Source organism: Tiliqua scincoides, chromosome 5 (assembly GCF_035046505.1).
Source record: "Tiliqua scincoides isolate rTilSci1 chromosome 5, rTilSci1.hap2, whole genome shotgun sequence".
NCBI lineage: Eukaryota > Metazoa > Chordata > Lepidosauria > Squamata > Scincidae > Tiliqua > Tiliqua scincoides.
The window spans coordinates 78,398,523-78,412,141 of NC_089825.1; the positions used below are offsets into that span (position 1 = coordinate 78,398,523).

Sequence of the window (13,619 nt, forward strand, 5' to 3'; positions counted from 1 at the left end):
CAAAATACAAAGACCTGAAAACTGAAATACAGTGCTTTTGGGGAAAGTAAACAACCATCACCCCTATCGTCATTGCTGCACTAGGAGCGATTGCAAAGGCCCTTAATACATATCTGACCAATGTAGGCATTGACAAGATAACAATTGCAACATGCCACGCTACTAGGAACATCAAACACGGCGATAAAACTCTTGAGTGGAATTCAAATTGGTGAATACCCAAAAATCCCAGTCCAAACATCTGGTGGGCTGTGACACCACTTAATAATATAATATAGAATTGTCCATCTAGATTTCTCCAGCTTCCTTCAAGGACTTTGGCCCATCATTGTCATGTGACAACTAGATTTTCTTTGGAAGCAAATGTGTATCAGTGCCCAGAATCCTTGCTGCCAGTGATCATCCAGATTTTGGGCATGAGCCCTTCTTGCCAAAGATGCTGCCCTCAACTAGAGAATGTGCCAGAAGGCTTGGTAGGGATTGGTGCCCAGCAGCCCATCTCCTTGCCCAGCTCAGGCAGGCCTGGACCTGAAACTTACCCTGAACTTACATTTTTTTCCCCCCTGCTAGGCTGTGTGCTGCAGTGACCACTTCCACTGCTGCCCACAGGGTACCACGTGTGACATGGAGAATTCCAAATGTGCCTTGACCCCACACTGGTTGTTGCCCATGACGAGCCTCTCTGTGGACCTCCACACAGGTGAGGGTGGCTCAGTCTTGTACTAAGGGGTGGGGGCTACATCCTGGGAGAAAGGAGGTGTATGTGTGCCATGTAGAAGAAGCTACATTTCAGTGGCAGCTCAGTTGCCTTTTATGTGCTAGATTTCCTGCTCCTCTCTTCCCTCCCCCATCTCCTTGTTGGGGACTAACGTGGCAGGCTTAGCCTTGATTCTGTGTCAGTACAGAGAGTGGCATTTGGCTTCCTGAGATCATTAGCCTGCATTCTTTTTCTCTCTTAAGACCAAGTTCCTAGGTCCAGACATGGCTGAAATACGCTAATAGGTTTGAGCAACGCCTGCTGAAAGCTTGGAAGCCAGAGGAGTTGCTCCATCAAGTTAGCAGGGGCTGGAGGCAGGGCATCAGTACGCTGGTACCGCTCCTGGCTCTGGCCAGCAGAAGCATAGTGAATGTTTCAAAATGGACAAAGAAAACAAAAATCACAGAATAAATTATGTGCATAGCATAGCACATGTTTTGATTCAACACCCTGGATTTTTTAAACGAATTACAGTGGACCCCTGCTTTACGATGGTAATCCATTCCAGAGACACCACTGCATTGTGAAAATATTGTAGTGTGAACCCAGTAATGCATTATTCCAAGACTTTTGAAGATGAAGTTTTTGACACAGAACTAAGCTATTTCCTTCCCTAAAGGGTGATTTAAAAGGTGCCTGCTGTGTTCTTTCAGAGGTCGTGATTATTGGTTTACACAGTATAACAATAAAACACAAATTACAAGGCCGTATTCTTCCCTCCATGCACACTGCCACAATGTTTAAAATGCTGCTGTTGGCGCTTGCATTTGCATTGCTGACTGGCTTGTCTATCGCCCACAGAGTTCTGTTGAGGGCAATTATGAGAGCATCATAGAATAACTTTTCCTATAGTGAATCTTGTTTTACTATTGAGAGTCCATTATAAAGTGATTTGATTGTTAAGTGAACCCGTTGTAAAGTGGGGGTCAGCTGTATATTGTTATGATGTTAACTTGGGCTGCAGCTTTGTGTGGTATCAGATTTGTATATTTTGTAGCCTGCGCAGCTCTGATTAACAGCATAATTATGTGGGGGCTTCTTAATGGGTTAATGATTGAGTCCTGGCCCAATGCTCTAGTTTCCTGGTGGAGATGGTCCCCCAGAAATGCCAAAATGCTGCTTTTTTTGGTCCAGTCCTGAGCTGGCATTCTCTGTATGTGGATCCCTAGTTCCCTTCAGAACTTTGTATGCTGTGGGGAAGGAGGATGCTTTTTTGCCATTTGTCTGCACTGATCAATGGGGAGAGAACTTTCTATTTCCATCCTGACCCAATTCTTGATCTCCCTCCCTACAGTTCACAATGTGCAGTGTGATGCACAGTACCAGTGCCCAGAAGGTAACACCTGCTGCCAGCAACCCTCAGGCACATGGGGGTGTTGTCCCCTGGTGGAGGTGAGTATCAGTCCCCTGGTGGTGATGAGAAATGCATGCTATTCTCCATTGCAAATCAGGAGTGGCTATAGAGCACAAGTGCTGCATGCGGAAGGCTCCATGTTCTGGCTCTCCTTTATAAAAGGCTCTCAAGTGGCAGATGGCAAGGATCCCTGCCTGAGACTTTTAGAGACCTTCTGTCAGACAAACTGGACCTATGAACAAATAACCTAGCTCAGTGGTTCCCATATTGGTGGGTTGAGACCCAGCTGATTTTTGGTGGGTTACTTACCCAGAGGAGCATTTAGTGAGTTGCAGCTCTGTGTGCCTGCTTCTAAATGAGCTCGAGTGGGCCAGGATGGTGCCTGCCATGGCAGAAGGTGCCCTGGAGTGCTACCTGGCTTGGCGCCAAGGCTAACCGCAATGAACGGCTGATACCCCTTGCATCAGATGAGGTCAGGAAGCATCAACCCATACCTTATCACTGTGCTAGAGTAGCCCAACAGCCCATGAGGGGCTGGTCTTTCCCCCCAAAGGGCAATGGGAGGGCAGAGCATGGAAGCAGGGAGGTGGTGACAAAGGAGGAGGGGGCAGAGCTCTTTTGGAACTGGAAGGGAGACCAGAAGCGGGTTGTGGTGCTAAAATATTTGGGAATACCTTAGTACGAGGCAACATTGTGTGTCCTCATCACACATATAGTTCCATGATGAATGTTGAGAATCCTCTGTCCCTTCTCTAGGCTGTGTGTTGTTCAGATGGCATCCACTGCTGCCCAAAGGATTACCAGTGCAACTTGGAACAGGGAACCTGTTTGAAGGACAGCCAGAATATCCCATGGGTGGCAAAAACAAGCTCTGTGGTGGTCTCTCCTGGCATGGTGAGTATTGTGGTGCAGCAGGATACTCATGCCTCCTGCTATCAGGCATGTAGGGCTGCTGCCCTCTACTGCAGGTGAGGAGAGACACCAGGCAAAACCCTACTGCAGTTTAGGGGATGAGGCACACTGCAGCCCCCTTCCTTATGTTCACTGCCTAGTGCCTCCAAGTTTAGGAACTTGGGGTGGATTGAAATCCAAGCCCTGCTGCTTGAAAGGTGTCCTTGGATGTATTGCCCTCAGTGAAATGGGAATGGTCATGTGCAGAGAGTGTGTGAGTGAACACCAGAAAGAAATATATTTGTCCCCCAGGAGATAAATTTTAACAGCTAGAGCCCTGAAGCCAAAATTATGTTGTTTTGAACTGCCAAGTGAACTTCGGCCTTCCTCACACTTGTGCTTCAGCCTTCCTCACCTTTGGCTCCTGTTCTGGCAACACTGGAGAGGGATGTGAAATGCGACGACCGAACAAGCTGCAGTTATGGGCAGACATGCTGCCGTCTGGCTTCGGGCCAATGGGGGTGCTGCCCTTTTGCACAGGTAAGCTGGTTCGGGGGTGGAGAGTGTTACCACAGCTTTCTCTCTGAATCTCCCGCTTCATTTAAAGTGCAAATGCAGAGGAACAGGCAAAGTAAGGAGCCAGCTTCTTTGCATTCATCTGTTTGCCACCACCCTCAGTTTGCCACCAATGCAGTTGATTGCTTCATGGATGGGCCAGCTGTGCCCAGAGGGTGCCCCATTACCCAAACAAGATAGTTGGCTGAAGAGTGGAGACCATGTTCCTAGGCTGGAGAAGAAGCTGGCAATCCTTAGCATGATGATTTTGAACAGGAATATGGAATGCAATGGCATGGGGGCTCCTGCTGCCAGAGCAAAGTGGGGGAGTGGATGTTACTCCTTTCCAGAAGCGTGTTGATCTTGCAGGCTTAAAAAAAATAGGTATTCCCCATGAATGGAGGGTTGGCTTGGTTAGCTGATCTTCAGAATTTGCGTGGCGATTGCCTGAGGCCCATGGCTTGCTTGTTTCTTTTCCACAGGCTGTCTGCTGCGCTGACCACGAGCATTGCTGTCCCAGTGGCTACACCTGTGACGTAGCACACAGCACCTGCTCCAAGAGTGCCTACTTCTCCCCCTGGATCTCAGTGGCTCCCGTTCTGGCGACAGTGGAAAGGGACGTGAAATGTGACGACCTCGTGAGCTGCCCTGATATAGCAACATGCTGTCAGCTGCCTTCAGAACAATGGGGGTGCTGCTATTATCCACAGGTAAGCTGGTTCAGGGGTGGGGAAGGGGAGCGTGTTGCCACAAATGAAGACGGAACAACCCTACACGTGCATTAAACAAGTAGTAAAAGGATCATTGCCTTAGGTTAAGGTGCACTGAAGGGGGGTGTTGCCCCATTCCAGAGGTGCGTTGATCTTGGGTGCTCGAGATGTGTGCTCCTGACAAGCGGAGGGTTGATTGGGCTAGCTGACCTTTTAGTTTCTGTGTGGTGTTCTGCTGAGGCCCATGACTTGTTTGTTCTCCACAGGCCGTCTGCTGTGCTGACCACGAACATTGCTGTCCTAGTGGCTACACCTGTGACTTAGTACACAGCATCTGCACCAAGAGTACCCACCTCTCCCCCTGGATCTCGGTGGTTCCTGTTCTGGCAACACTGGAGAGGGACGTGAAATGTGACGACCGGACGAGCTGCCCTGATGGGCAGACCTGCTGTCGCCTGGCTTCGGGCCAGTGGGGGTGCTGCCCTTTTGCACAGGTAAGCGGGTTTAGGGATGCAGGTAGTGGGGAGCCTTGCTGTTATGATCCAGTGCGAGACTAAAGTGTAGTGGTGGTATTCGGTTCTGGGCACCAAAGCTTGAGAGACATGTTGGAATTGTATGTGTTGTCAGTGTTTACAAAGAAACCTTATTAGGTAGTGGTAGCACCCTGTAATTTGTCTGCAGTGGTTTTCTTAATGGTGAAGGAAACTGACTCTGTATATGCTTATGTTTTTTCTGATTCTCAGTGTATGTGCCATTGAAATTCTTCCTAGGTTTCAACCGTGTTGAGTCCTGGTTCAAATTATGACCATCCATGGGTTGTAGTATAATAAGATTTCTCTTTATTAAAAAAAAAGAAAAAAGAAAAAAAAAGGGCAAAATTCAGTATTGGAGTTGCTTACAGAGCCCCTGGGGAAAAAAACCATGAGATGTATCATAAAGGAACAAACTATATTCTTTGGTCAGTGATGTTTAGAGGAAAATGTTTTGTGATGGAAATTTCTCTAAAAATTTGACTTTCATGTCATGACAAGGGCATTAATCAAATGCATATGGAATTGGCTATACTAGGCAGTTTCATAGCTGCAATTGAGATTTTATACATCTGTGTCATTGGGAAGCCTGTAAATATAATCAATGTCTGTACTCGGGTCTGTGGGCAAATACAAATGAGTACAGGTTCAACCTTGTTATACATGAATTTGACTCAACACAAAAAGCCACTGCAAATGAGAAGGAATGTGCTGATCCCTGGAGAAGGGGGAAAATGCATCCCTTTAAAATCACAGTTTAAAAAACTGCTTTTTACAGTTGTAGAGAGACATGCAAGTGATTACAGGTATAATCTAATTATCCACAGATTTTTCTATCTCAGTGTGATGAGAAATACCCTTTAAATTAAAGGAAAACAATAGCCTCATTAATGCAAGAGAGGGCAGCCGGCTGACAATCCATCAATCATTCTCTCTCCAGGCACAAGGCAAACCCCTCCCTTCACCCTGAGCATGTAAAGGGAGGCTAAATGGCAGTGATTATTACCTCCATTCTTTCCCCCTCACTGGGACTCCTGGTGAAGGGACAGATTGCTGCCTCCTGGTAAAGCCTAACTGCCTGGAAAGAGACTGATTGCCTCTGTGTGCATTACAAAAGGTCAGCAAGGCTGTTTTTAAATCACCTGAGCAAAGGGACTTTATTCTTTAAATTGATTTGCTTTAGTGCTTTTTTGCCATCCGCATGAGTTCTGGGAACAGAGCGCTCTCGAGTAATGAGACTCAACCTGTATATTGACAGTGTTCAGTTCACAGCCCCCTACAACTAGAGAGAGGATGCTGAGTGTGATGGATACTAGTTTGTGACCCCAACAGAAGTGTTTGTGTCAAAGTCTTGATTACCGGGACTTCTTTTGGGAGCCTCCCCAAATGAGTATGGAAGGAATTCCCAGTCTGAAACCAAGCGGTTCCTTCCTGCCCTTTGATTTTGCTGCTTCTCCCCAGGCCGTTTGCTGTCTGGATCACATCCACTGCTGCCCCAGTGGCTACCAGTGTGCCCCAGAGAAAGGCAGTTGTGTGAAGAGCGGCGACAGTGTCCCTTGGCTGGAGAAGACGCTGGCGATTCCCAACAGGATTTCCTTGAACGGGGATGTGAAGTGTGACGACAGGACTGCCTGTCTGGATGGGACCACCTGCTGCCGAAAGGCCACAGGGGAGTGGGGGTGTTGCCCCATTCCAGAGGTGCGTTGATCTTGGGTGCTCGAGATGTGTGCTCCTGACAAGCGGAGGATTGATTGGGCTAGCTGACCTTTTGGTTTCTGTGTGTCGTTCTCCACAGGCCATCTGCTGTGCTGACCACAAACATTGCTGTCCCAGTGGCTACACCTGTGACGTAGCACACAGCGCCTGCACCAAGAGTACCCACCTCTCCCCCTGGATCTCAGTGGCTCCTGTTCTGGCAACACTGGAGAGGGACGTGAAATGTGACGACCGAACGAGCTGCCCTGATGGGACAACCTGCTGTCGGCTGGCTTCGGGCCAATGGGGGTGCTGCCCTTTTGCACAGGTAAGCAGATTTAGGGATGGAAGTGGTGGGGAGCCTTGCTGTGACGATCCAATGTGAGGTTAAAGTGTAGTGGTGGTATTCGGTTCTGGGCACCACTCCTTAAGAGATTTGTTGAAGCCTTGTATACAGTAAGGGTGAAGGGAGGGATTGCTTGCTTCAGAGTGACACTGTTCTAAGTGCCTGGAGAGATGACGATTGATGAATTGTCTGCCCGTTGCCCATTAATGCATTAATGAGGCTATTGTTAAACAACATTTTTCCTTTAGTTGAAGGGCCCTTCTGATTGTGCTGAGATAAAACTTGAGGTGAAAAATCCATGGATAATTCGGTTATACCTGTACTAAGAACAGTCATACATCCAAGTTATATAAGAATGTCTTGATCATACACCCTCACAAGATTAAGGATACAAACCCTATTTCATGAATACTTAATGAGAGGAGCCAGGACATGCATATGGCCAGAGTGTGCACTTCTTAACAGTTGGGGCTCGTTAACTGATATCATCCAAACTAGCCAAAAGCTCTCTGCCCTCTTGCCTCTATACTAGCCTCCATCTGTAGATCAGCTTCTGGCTTCCTGAGTCTTACAGCCTGGGGTCTGTTTATCTCTGAGTTTTCAATGATGCTTCTACTCTAGCAGTTCCCAGAATCCTTCCCGGACTTTGGGACCACAGGTAAGTAGTTGTGGGGGTGGAGCCTGGGGTAAGAAAACCAGAAGTGTGCTCTGATCTCCAATGGAATGATTTCAAACATCAGGGAGGCCCGCAGAGGGGCCTGTGGGCCTCCTGGACCCTCCCTGAGATCAACATGACCCCCCCAGGTAAAGGGGAAATCCCTGCATTCCCGCAGCACCACAATTGTTGCTGCACTGTCGGGACACCCATTACTGGGCCACTCCCCTTAAGGGGGAATGGCCCAGTTTTGGTTCCCAATGGTGGGTCATGACCACGACTTCAGGACCTACTCTAAGAGGCCTGAGCTGCTCCCCCTGCACCCCAGCAAAACTGCCATTTTCCAGCAGGAAACTCTGATATTAGTAGAAAGAGGGTACACAGGCAAGGGGCACATAGGCCGGAATACAATGGGATAGTTCAACTGAGGGCATCAAATTCTTGCATGTTAATTGCAGTTTGGTTAGCCTGTCTTTGAAACCAGGGCTACCCCATTAAAAGCCTTGCACCGATATCAATGAGGACTAACTTGGTTGTCTTTCCTGCAGGCTGTCTGTTGCTCAGACCACATCCATTGCTGCCCTCAAGGCTACACCTGTAACCAGGGTTCCTGCCAGAAGTCGCAGCAATCTGTGCCTTGGGCCACCAAACGTCCTGCCAGTTCACTGCAAAGCCAAGCCATCCGCTGCAACGACACTGCCAGCTGCCAGGAAGGGCAGACTTGCTGCAAGAGCGTGACGGGCGACTGGGCCTGTTGCCAGCTGCCCAACGTGAGTTCAAGAATGGTCTCACACTTCTGCCATGTGCTGACTGCTGTGAAGGTTTCCAGGCACCACCTGACATGGCCACATCGATTGACAAGTGGTGGCCCTGTTGTTTTTTAACACGGTTATGCTTTGATCGAACTCAACTCTAGGAGAAAAATGGGGAAGATGCACACTTTGGCCAGGACTGTGGACAGGTACAAAATGCAGAGAAGGAAGGGTGTCAGTCAAAGGCAGTGGCAAGTGGTGGGCAGGGCAGCAGGAGCAGGCAGAGCCTTGTTGGAATTGGGTTGTTTGGAGAGCTGACGTAGGGCTGCCTGCAGGTGTTAACATTTACAAGTGTGCGAGAGACTATTAGGGTGTAATTTGGGCCATGTGTCCTCTTGTGCTTACAAAGCAATAACACAGGCCAACACACATTTTGCTTCCTTAAACATTACACCAATTTCTGGGTATATTTGGGATGCTGATTCAAAAAATGGCATCCGTTTTGCCCTGTCACGTCTAGTTTTGGAGACACGGCATACCCTCTTTAGTGAATGGTTTAAGCAGCTTCCTCATGAGGAAGCTGCTTGAACCATTCACTAATGAGGCTATACTATATCTCCAAAACGAGATGTGATAGGGCAAAACGGATGCCATTTTTGGAACTGGCACCCCAAATTTGTATCAAACCACCATAAAGTTTGGGAAAAACTTTTCTGACCCTCAGTTTTGTAGGCCTGTGTAATCCAAAGCCTGTGTGAACAAAACCAAGTTCTGTGTTGGAAGTGCTGCTTTTCCTTGGGGCATTACCTTTATTTTGCTAGTCATGGGGAGATGCGAGGTAAAAGCCTCTGGAATCTTCGTTGGCCATCTCCAGCTATTAAAGGTTTCATCAGGAGTTGGACCCACACTTTCAAGGCTGTTGCAATGCCTGTTCAGTGACATGTGTGACAGTGGCAATTACACATGTATTGAAACTTACATGTTCCAGGGAACTTTGACTGTTTGCTTGTGGCACACACCTCAAAGGGTGTGATTTGAGAGCTTAAGAAGAAGGCAGTAGTTGGAAGCCATTTTTTTGAAAAAGTGCTAAATTACAGTACTAGGATAAGGAATGCAGCCAAATTAGTACTGTATGTGAACGGTGGTATGTAAAACAGTTGGTGGTGAATAAACAAATGGCTTCTGAGTGCCACTACTAAATGCTCAACAAGATGAGGAAGGGAGAGGAAAAGGGGGGGGGGAATAGAAATGCAAGATCATGGGGCTGACTGAATATGAGAGAGACAGTGTTCCTGAAGTTGAGCAGGGCTGTAAGAGAAGAAAAGTAGAATGTCCTTTTATGCTTTGGAGGAAGGAGGCATGGAGACGGGCAGAACATACATGGAGAGCAGAAGGGAGTATGCTGTAAAAATGAGCACATCCTGCTCCTGTGCCACATGGAGCACATCCTACTCCTGTGCCCCTGGAGCAGCTGCCTTCAGACAGCGAGAACTCTGTCAGGGCTCTGCTCTCAGCCAGCCAGCCAGAGAGACAGACAGGCTTCCCTGAGGGCAGGGGAGGTTGGTATTCTCCCCCTCCCATCCTGCCCCTGGAGCAGCTGCCATTAGACAGGGGGAGAGACAGCCAGCCAGCCAGCCAGAGAGACAGACCCAGAAGGCTAGAGAGTTTTCTGTGGGGACACCGGCTCTAGAGCAAGCTAAAGAGGGAGAGGATAGTCCTGTGCATATATGCAAAGAACCAACCTGTGGGGAGGCGAACTGCAGTCAAAGATCTGAATGTAGCTGGTCTTGCAACAATGGGGAGTTTATGCCCCAAGAGCCTAGTGTAGACCCCTGGGTGAGCTGTCTGCCAAATAAGGGAGATAATCCTCACCCAAGGATTCAGGCCCCTTGAACAATTGGGCAAGCATCTTAGAAAGGCTTCCACAAGCCATTTAGGTGACTTGGTGTCCTTACGGCATTTGACAGGAGAGCTGGACCAAAGGGGGTCGGGAGAGAAATCTCTAGTCACTAGAATTCACTAGGTGGGAGCAAATGAAACTCTCTAAGCCAATATGGCTTCATTTGGGACTTTTCTTTGACTGAGAGACTTTTCTACATTTGGGACTCTTCTTTGACTTTTCTTTCTATTTCCTGGCATGGATGCCTTGATTGCTGTGGGCCAGGGAAAAATGATTAAATTAGGGTCTGGATCCACTGGCTGTTCTGTGCCAGAGCAAGATGATTTAATTAGGTGTGGGGAAAGGGCGGATGCCTCCAAACCCCTTCCAATTTGCTTCACCTTTTCAGAATGTTGATAAAGAGAGGCTGATAGCTGCATGCAGTTGTTAGAAGGCTTCAGTCCATTGTTCCTTCCTTGGCTTAAACAGCCTTGTTCTAGTGGTAGGAAGTCTGAATGTTTGTGCTGTGCTGTGCTGTGAAGCTCTATTCAGTCTGGGATTTGTGCATTGCTAGCAATAACCTGGCTGGCATTCCTAGCATTGTCTTAGATTTATGTCCTACATAAATCATTTGTCCTACATTATGTCCTACATTAAATCATAAATCATCCTGCTGGAATCATTTTAGAATGAAAACTGACATTCTCAGGATGCTGAATCCTGCGCCCAGGACCAGTTTCGCAGCTCATGTGCAGCCCTTGAAGAATAACCTAGAGCCACTGGTGCTTGGAGCTGCCTTAAACAGTCAGCCCAGCCCTGACCTGTCATGGCAGTAGCCTTTTCACAGTCCTGCTTACTGATGTTGCTGGAGTTTGGTTATGGCGTTGCGTGAAAATAACACCCTTTGCAACTGAGTTAAGGCCTTCCTGTAATCTGTTTCTCCTGAGGAAGAGCAAGCTCATGGCATGTGTGGGAGAGATTTTAACTGAGACCAACTGAAGACAGGGATGTTTTCCTTCATATGGCAGCTCTTTATCAAGGAACGCAAGGCAGGACAACGTTTGTATGTCTCTTGGCTCCTACAGGCTGTTTGTTGCGACGACCACCAACATTGCTGCCCATCTGGCTACACCTGCAACACGGCGGCCCAGACTTGTGAGAAGCGGCTGCAGCCCCGGCCCTCTGTGATTAGATCTGTGTATTCGGTGCCACTGCTTTCTTCCCGCATGCCCACACTTAACCGGGATGTGCAGTGTGACCTGCAACACTACTGCCACGACCACCAGACCTGCTGCCAGACAAAGACAGGAGGGTGGGCCTGTTGCCCCTTCAATAAGGTTAGTGCTGTCCAGCCCAGGGAATGAGTTAGTGGGAGGGTGATTTGGCAAGATTCCACCGAGGGATACAAGAAGGGTGACCTTTATCAGGGGGTGTCAAACTCATTTCATATAGTGGGCACTTCTTTCTCACCTAGAAACTCATTAGCTGCAAATGAAAGAGAAAATGTAAAGATCTTGATGATACTTTCAAGATATTGGACAGCCCAAATATCACATGGGCCACCCTTGCAGCAGTGTCACTTCTGCATTGTGTTACTTTGCAGCTCAACAGCTGGGAGGTGGTCTTCAAAGTGACGCCTCAGCAGGTGGCACTACTGAAAGGGTGCCTCATGTGATAGTTGGGCTTTTTCAGGGCCTTGGCAATGTCTCCATCTCACCTTCTTGGTCTTCACCTTCCCCCATAGCATTCCTCACCTTCCAAGGCCTCCTTCTGTCTGTCCCTCCCAGAGCCTCAGCAGAAGCAGCACAGCTGAAAGGGTAGTGCTGGGAGAGCCCAGTTATAATGGGGGGGGGGTGGATAAGGAGATTCCAGAGGCTGCGTCCAGCCCACAGGCCTTACGTTTAACTCTCCTTTTCTTTAGCATAGAAAAGGCCTAGCAGCAGTGTGTCGCTGCATAAATTAAAGGAAGTGAAGCTGGAGGAGCATTTTCTGGGTTGGAAAAAAGACTAGGGCTTTAGTCTTCCAGCTCTTCATTTTGATTTCTTGTCCATCACAATTTCTAAGGATGTTCTAAATATTTTATCAAAACTGTAAGCCGCCTTGAGCAGTGCAGTTAGACTGGAATGGCAAACTAGGAAGCTGAAAGCAAAATAAAATACAGTTGTTAAGTCAAAAAATGTACTAGTGCTGGAAATAAGTGTGTAAGGCAGACCCTGACCTCCTACAGGCTTGCAGTAGAAATTTTTTAGGTTTAATAAAGCCTAAATACAATATTTTTCAGCAGGACTTAACCCTCATCACCTTGACACACACTCTCTGTTTCCTCTCCCAACCTTGCAGGGAACCTGCTGCTCTGATAAGCGCCACTGCTGTCCACTGGGCTTCCGCTGCTCCCGTTCTGGATTGGACTGTAATAGGAATGGGCCGCTCCGTTGGGACACCCAGCCTTTCTTCACCCGTTCTACTGAAGCACAGCCACTTCTTTGAAACGCCTTCTAGGGTCGATAGGCCCCGTGCTTGAGGCTGGAGTGAGTGGTCCTTTTTCAGGGAGGAGCATGAGATGGGTGGGAGGCAACTTCTCTCTAGTTGTTCCAACCTTGGGGACTCTGACTGTCCTACACTTGCTCCGCTGGACAAGGGAGATCCTCTGATGTTGCCCATAGCAACAGTCCCACTGTCTTCTGCTGCTGTGCCCAAAATCGGGGCTGCAGCCTGAAATGTAGGGGAGTTGCCACCTTCACTTTTCCTAGGTAGACTTCTGTGGGCTCAATACTTTGCTTGGCCTTCGCAGTTCCTTATCTTTTTTTAAAAAATTTTGTTATACACTGAACGAAGAGAGAAAAACAAAAGAGAAATCTCGACACTGGCTCGGCAGCTGTTTTTTGCTGTATCACTTGCACTCCTGCCTTCAGTGTGTTCTGTTCCACTGGGGCTCTTGCAGTTTCTCCCCCTTCCCTTCTGCTACCTCTTATCTACCCCATCAAAGTTATCATGCACCTTTGCAGAACAGAAGCAATACACACCCTCTTATATTCATGGTACTTGGCAAGAACAGGCAAAATCATGCCTGCCCAAGCTTCATGAACCACTCCAGGGACATTCCTCCCCACAAGATATCCATGATCCCCATTTTTCTAAAGGTGGCCCCTTGTACACATCTCCCCATTTCAAGGAAAGGCCTTGCACTGTTGCAAGGAGATATAAGGTAGGGACAGGAGAACGTATGTTGGTTTGCTTTCACCATGCAGTTGGAGCCTTTGGCTCCTGAGGAAGCAGGAGAAGGCCTTGTAACATCCTATTTGGGGTACCTTATCCAGTGCCACTACGCCCCCCCTTTTGTGGCTTTAGCAAAATTGCCCTCTCTCTTTTTCTCTCTGGTAATACGAAAGTCCCCTGGAGGACAGAAGGTGACTTTTATTGTTGATTGTTTGTTAATTTTGACGCTGTGGTTGCACATGCGAGAGTGGTAAATTCCAATAAAAGGTTTGATAAAAA

The 13,619-nt window shown here is 48.0% G+C and overlaps 1 protein-coding gene across 4 annotated transcripts in view; it reads left to right on the forward strand.

The window, feature by feature from the left end:
• The window catches only part of GRN (granulin precursor), a 42,790-nt gene extending 29,171 nt beyond the window's left edge, over positions 1-13,619 (forward strand). For all 4 annotated transcript variants that reach the window (XM_066628830.1, XM_066628833.1, XM_066628832.1 and 1 more), the window contains 11 exons: positions 571-700; positions 2,052-2,149; positions 2,868-3,005; positions 3,408-3,542; positions 4,040-4,267; positions 4,534-4,761; positions 6,259-6,495; positions 6,593-6,820; positions 8,042-8,263; positions 11,210-11,461; positions 12,465-13,619. In XM_066628830.1, the coding sequence (XP_066484927.1) occupies positions 571-700; positions 2,052-2,149; positions 2,868-3,005; positions 3,408-3,542; positions 4,040-4,267; positions 4,534-4,761; positions 6,259-6,495; positions 6,593-6,820; positions 8,042-8,263; positions 11,210-11,461; positions 12,465-12,611 (2,043 nt within the window). In that variant the 3' untranslated portion in view covers positions 12,612-13,619. The remainder of the gene's footprint in view (positions 1-570; positions 701-2,051; positions 2,150-2,867; positions 3,006-3,407; positions 3,543-4,039; positions 4,268-4,533; positions 4,762-6,258; positions 6,496-6,592; positions 6,821-8,041; positions 8,264-11,209; positions 11,462-12,464) is intronic.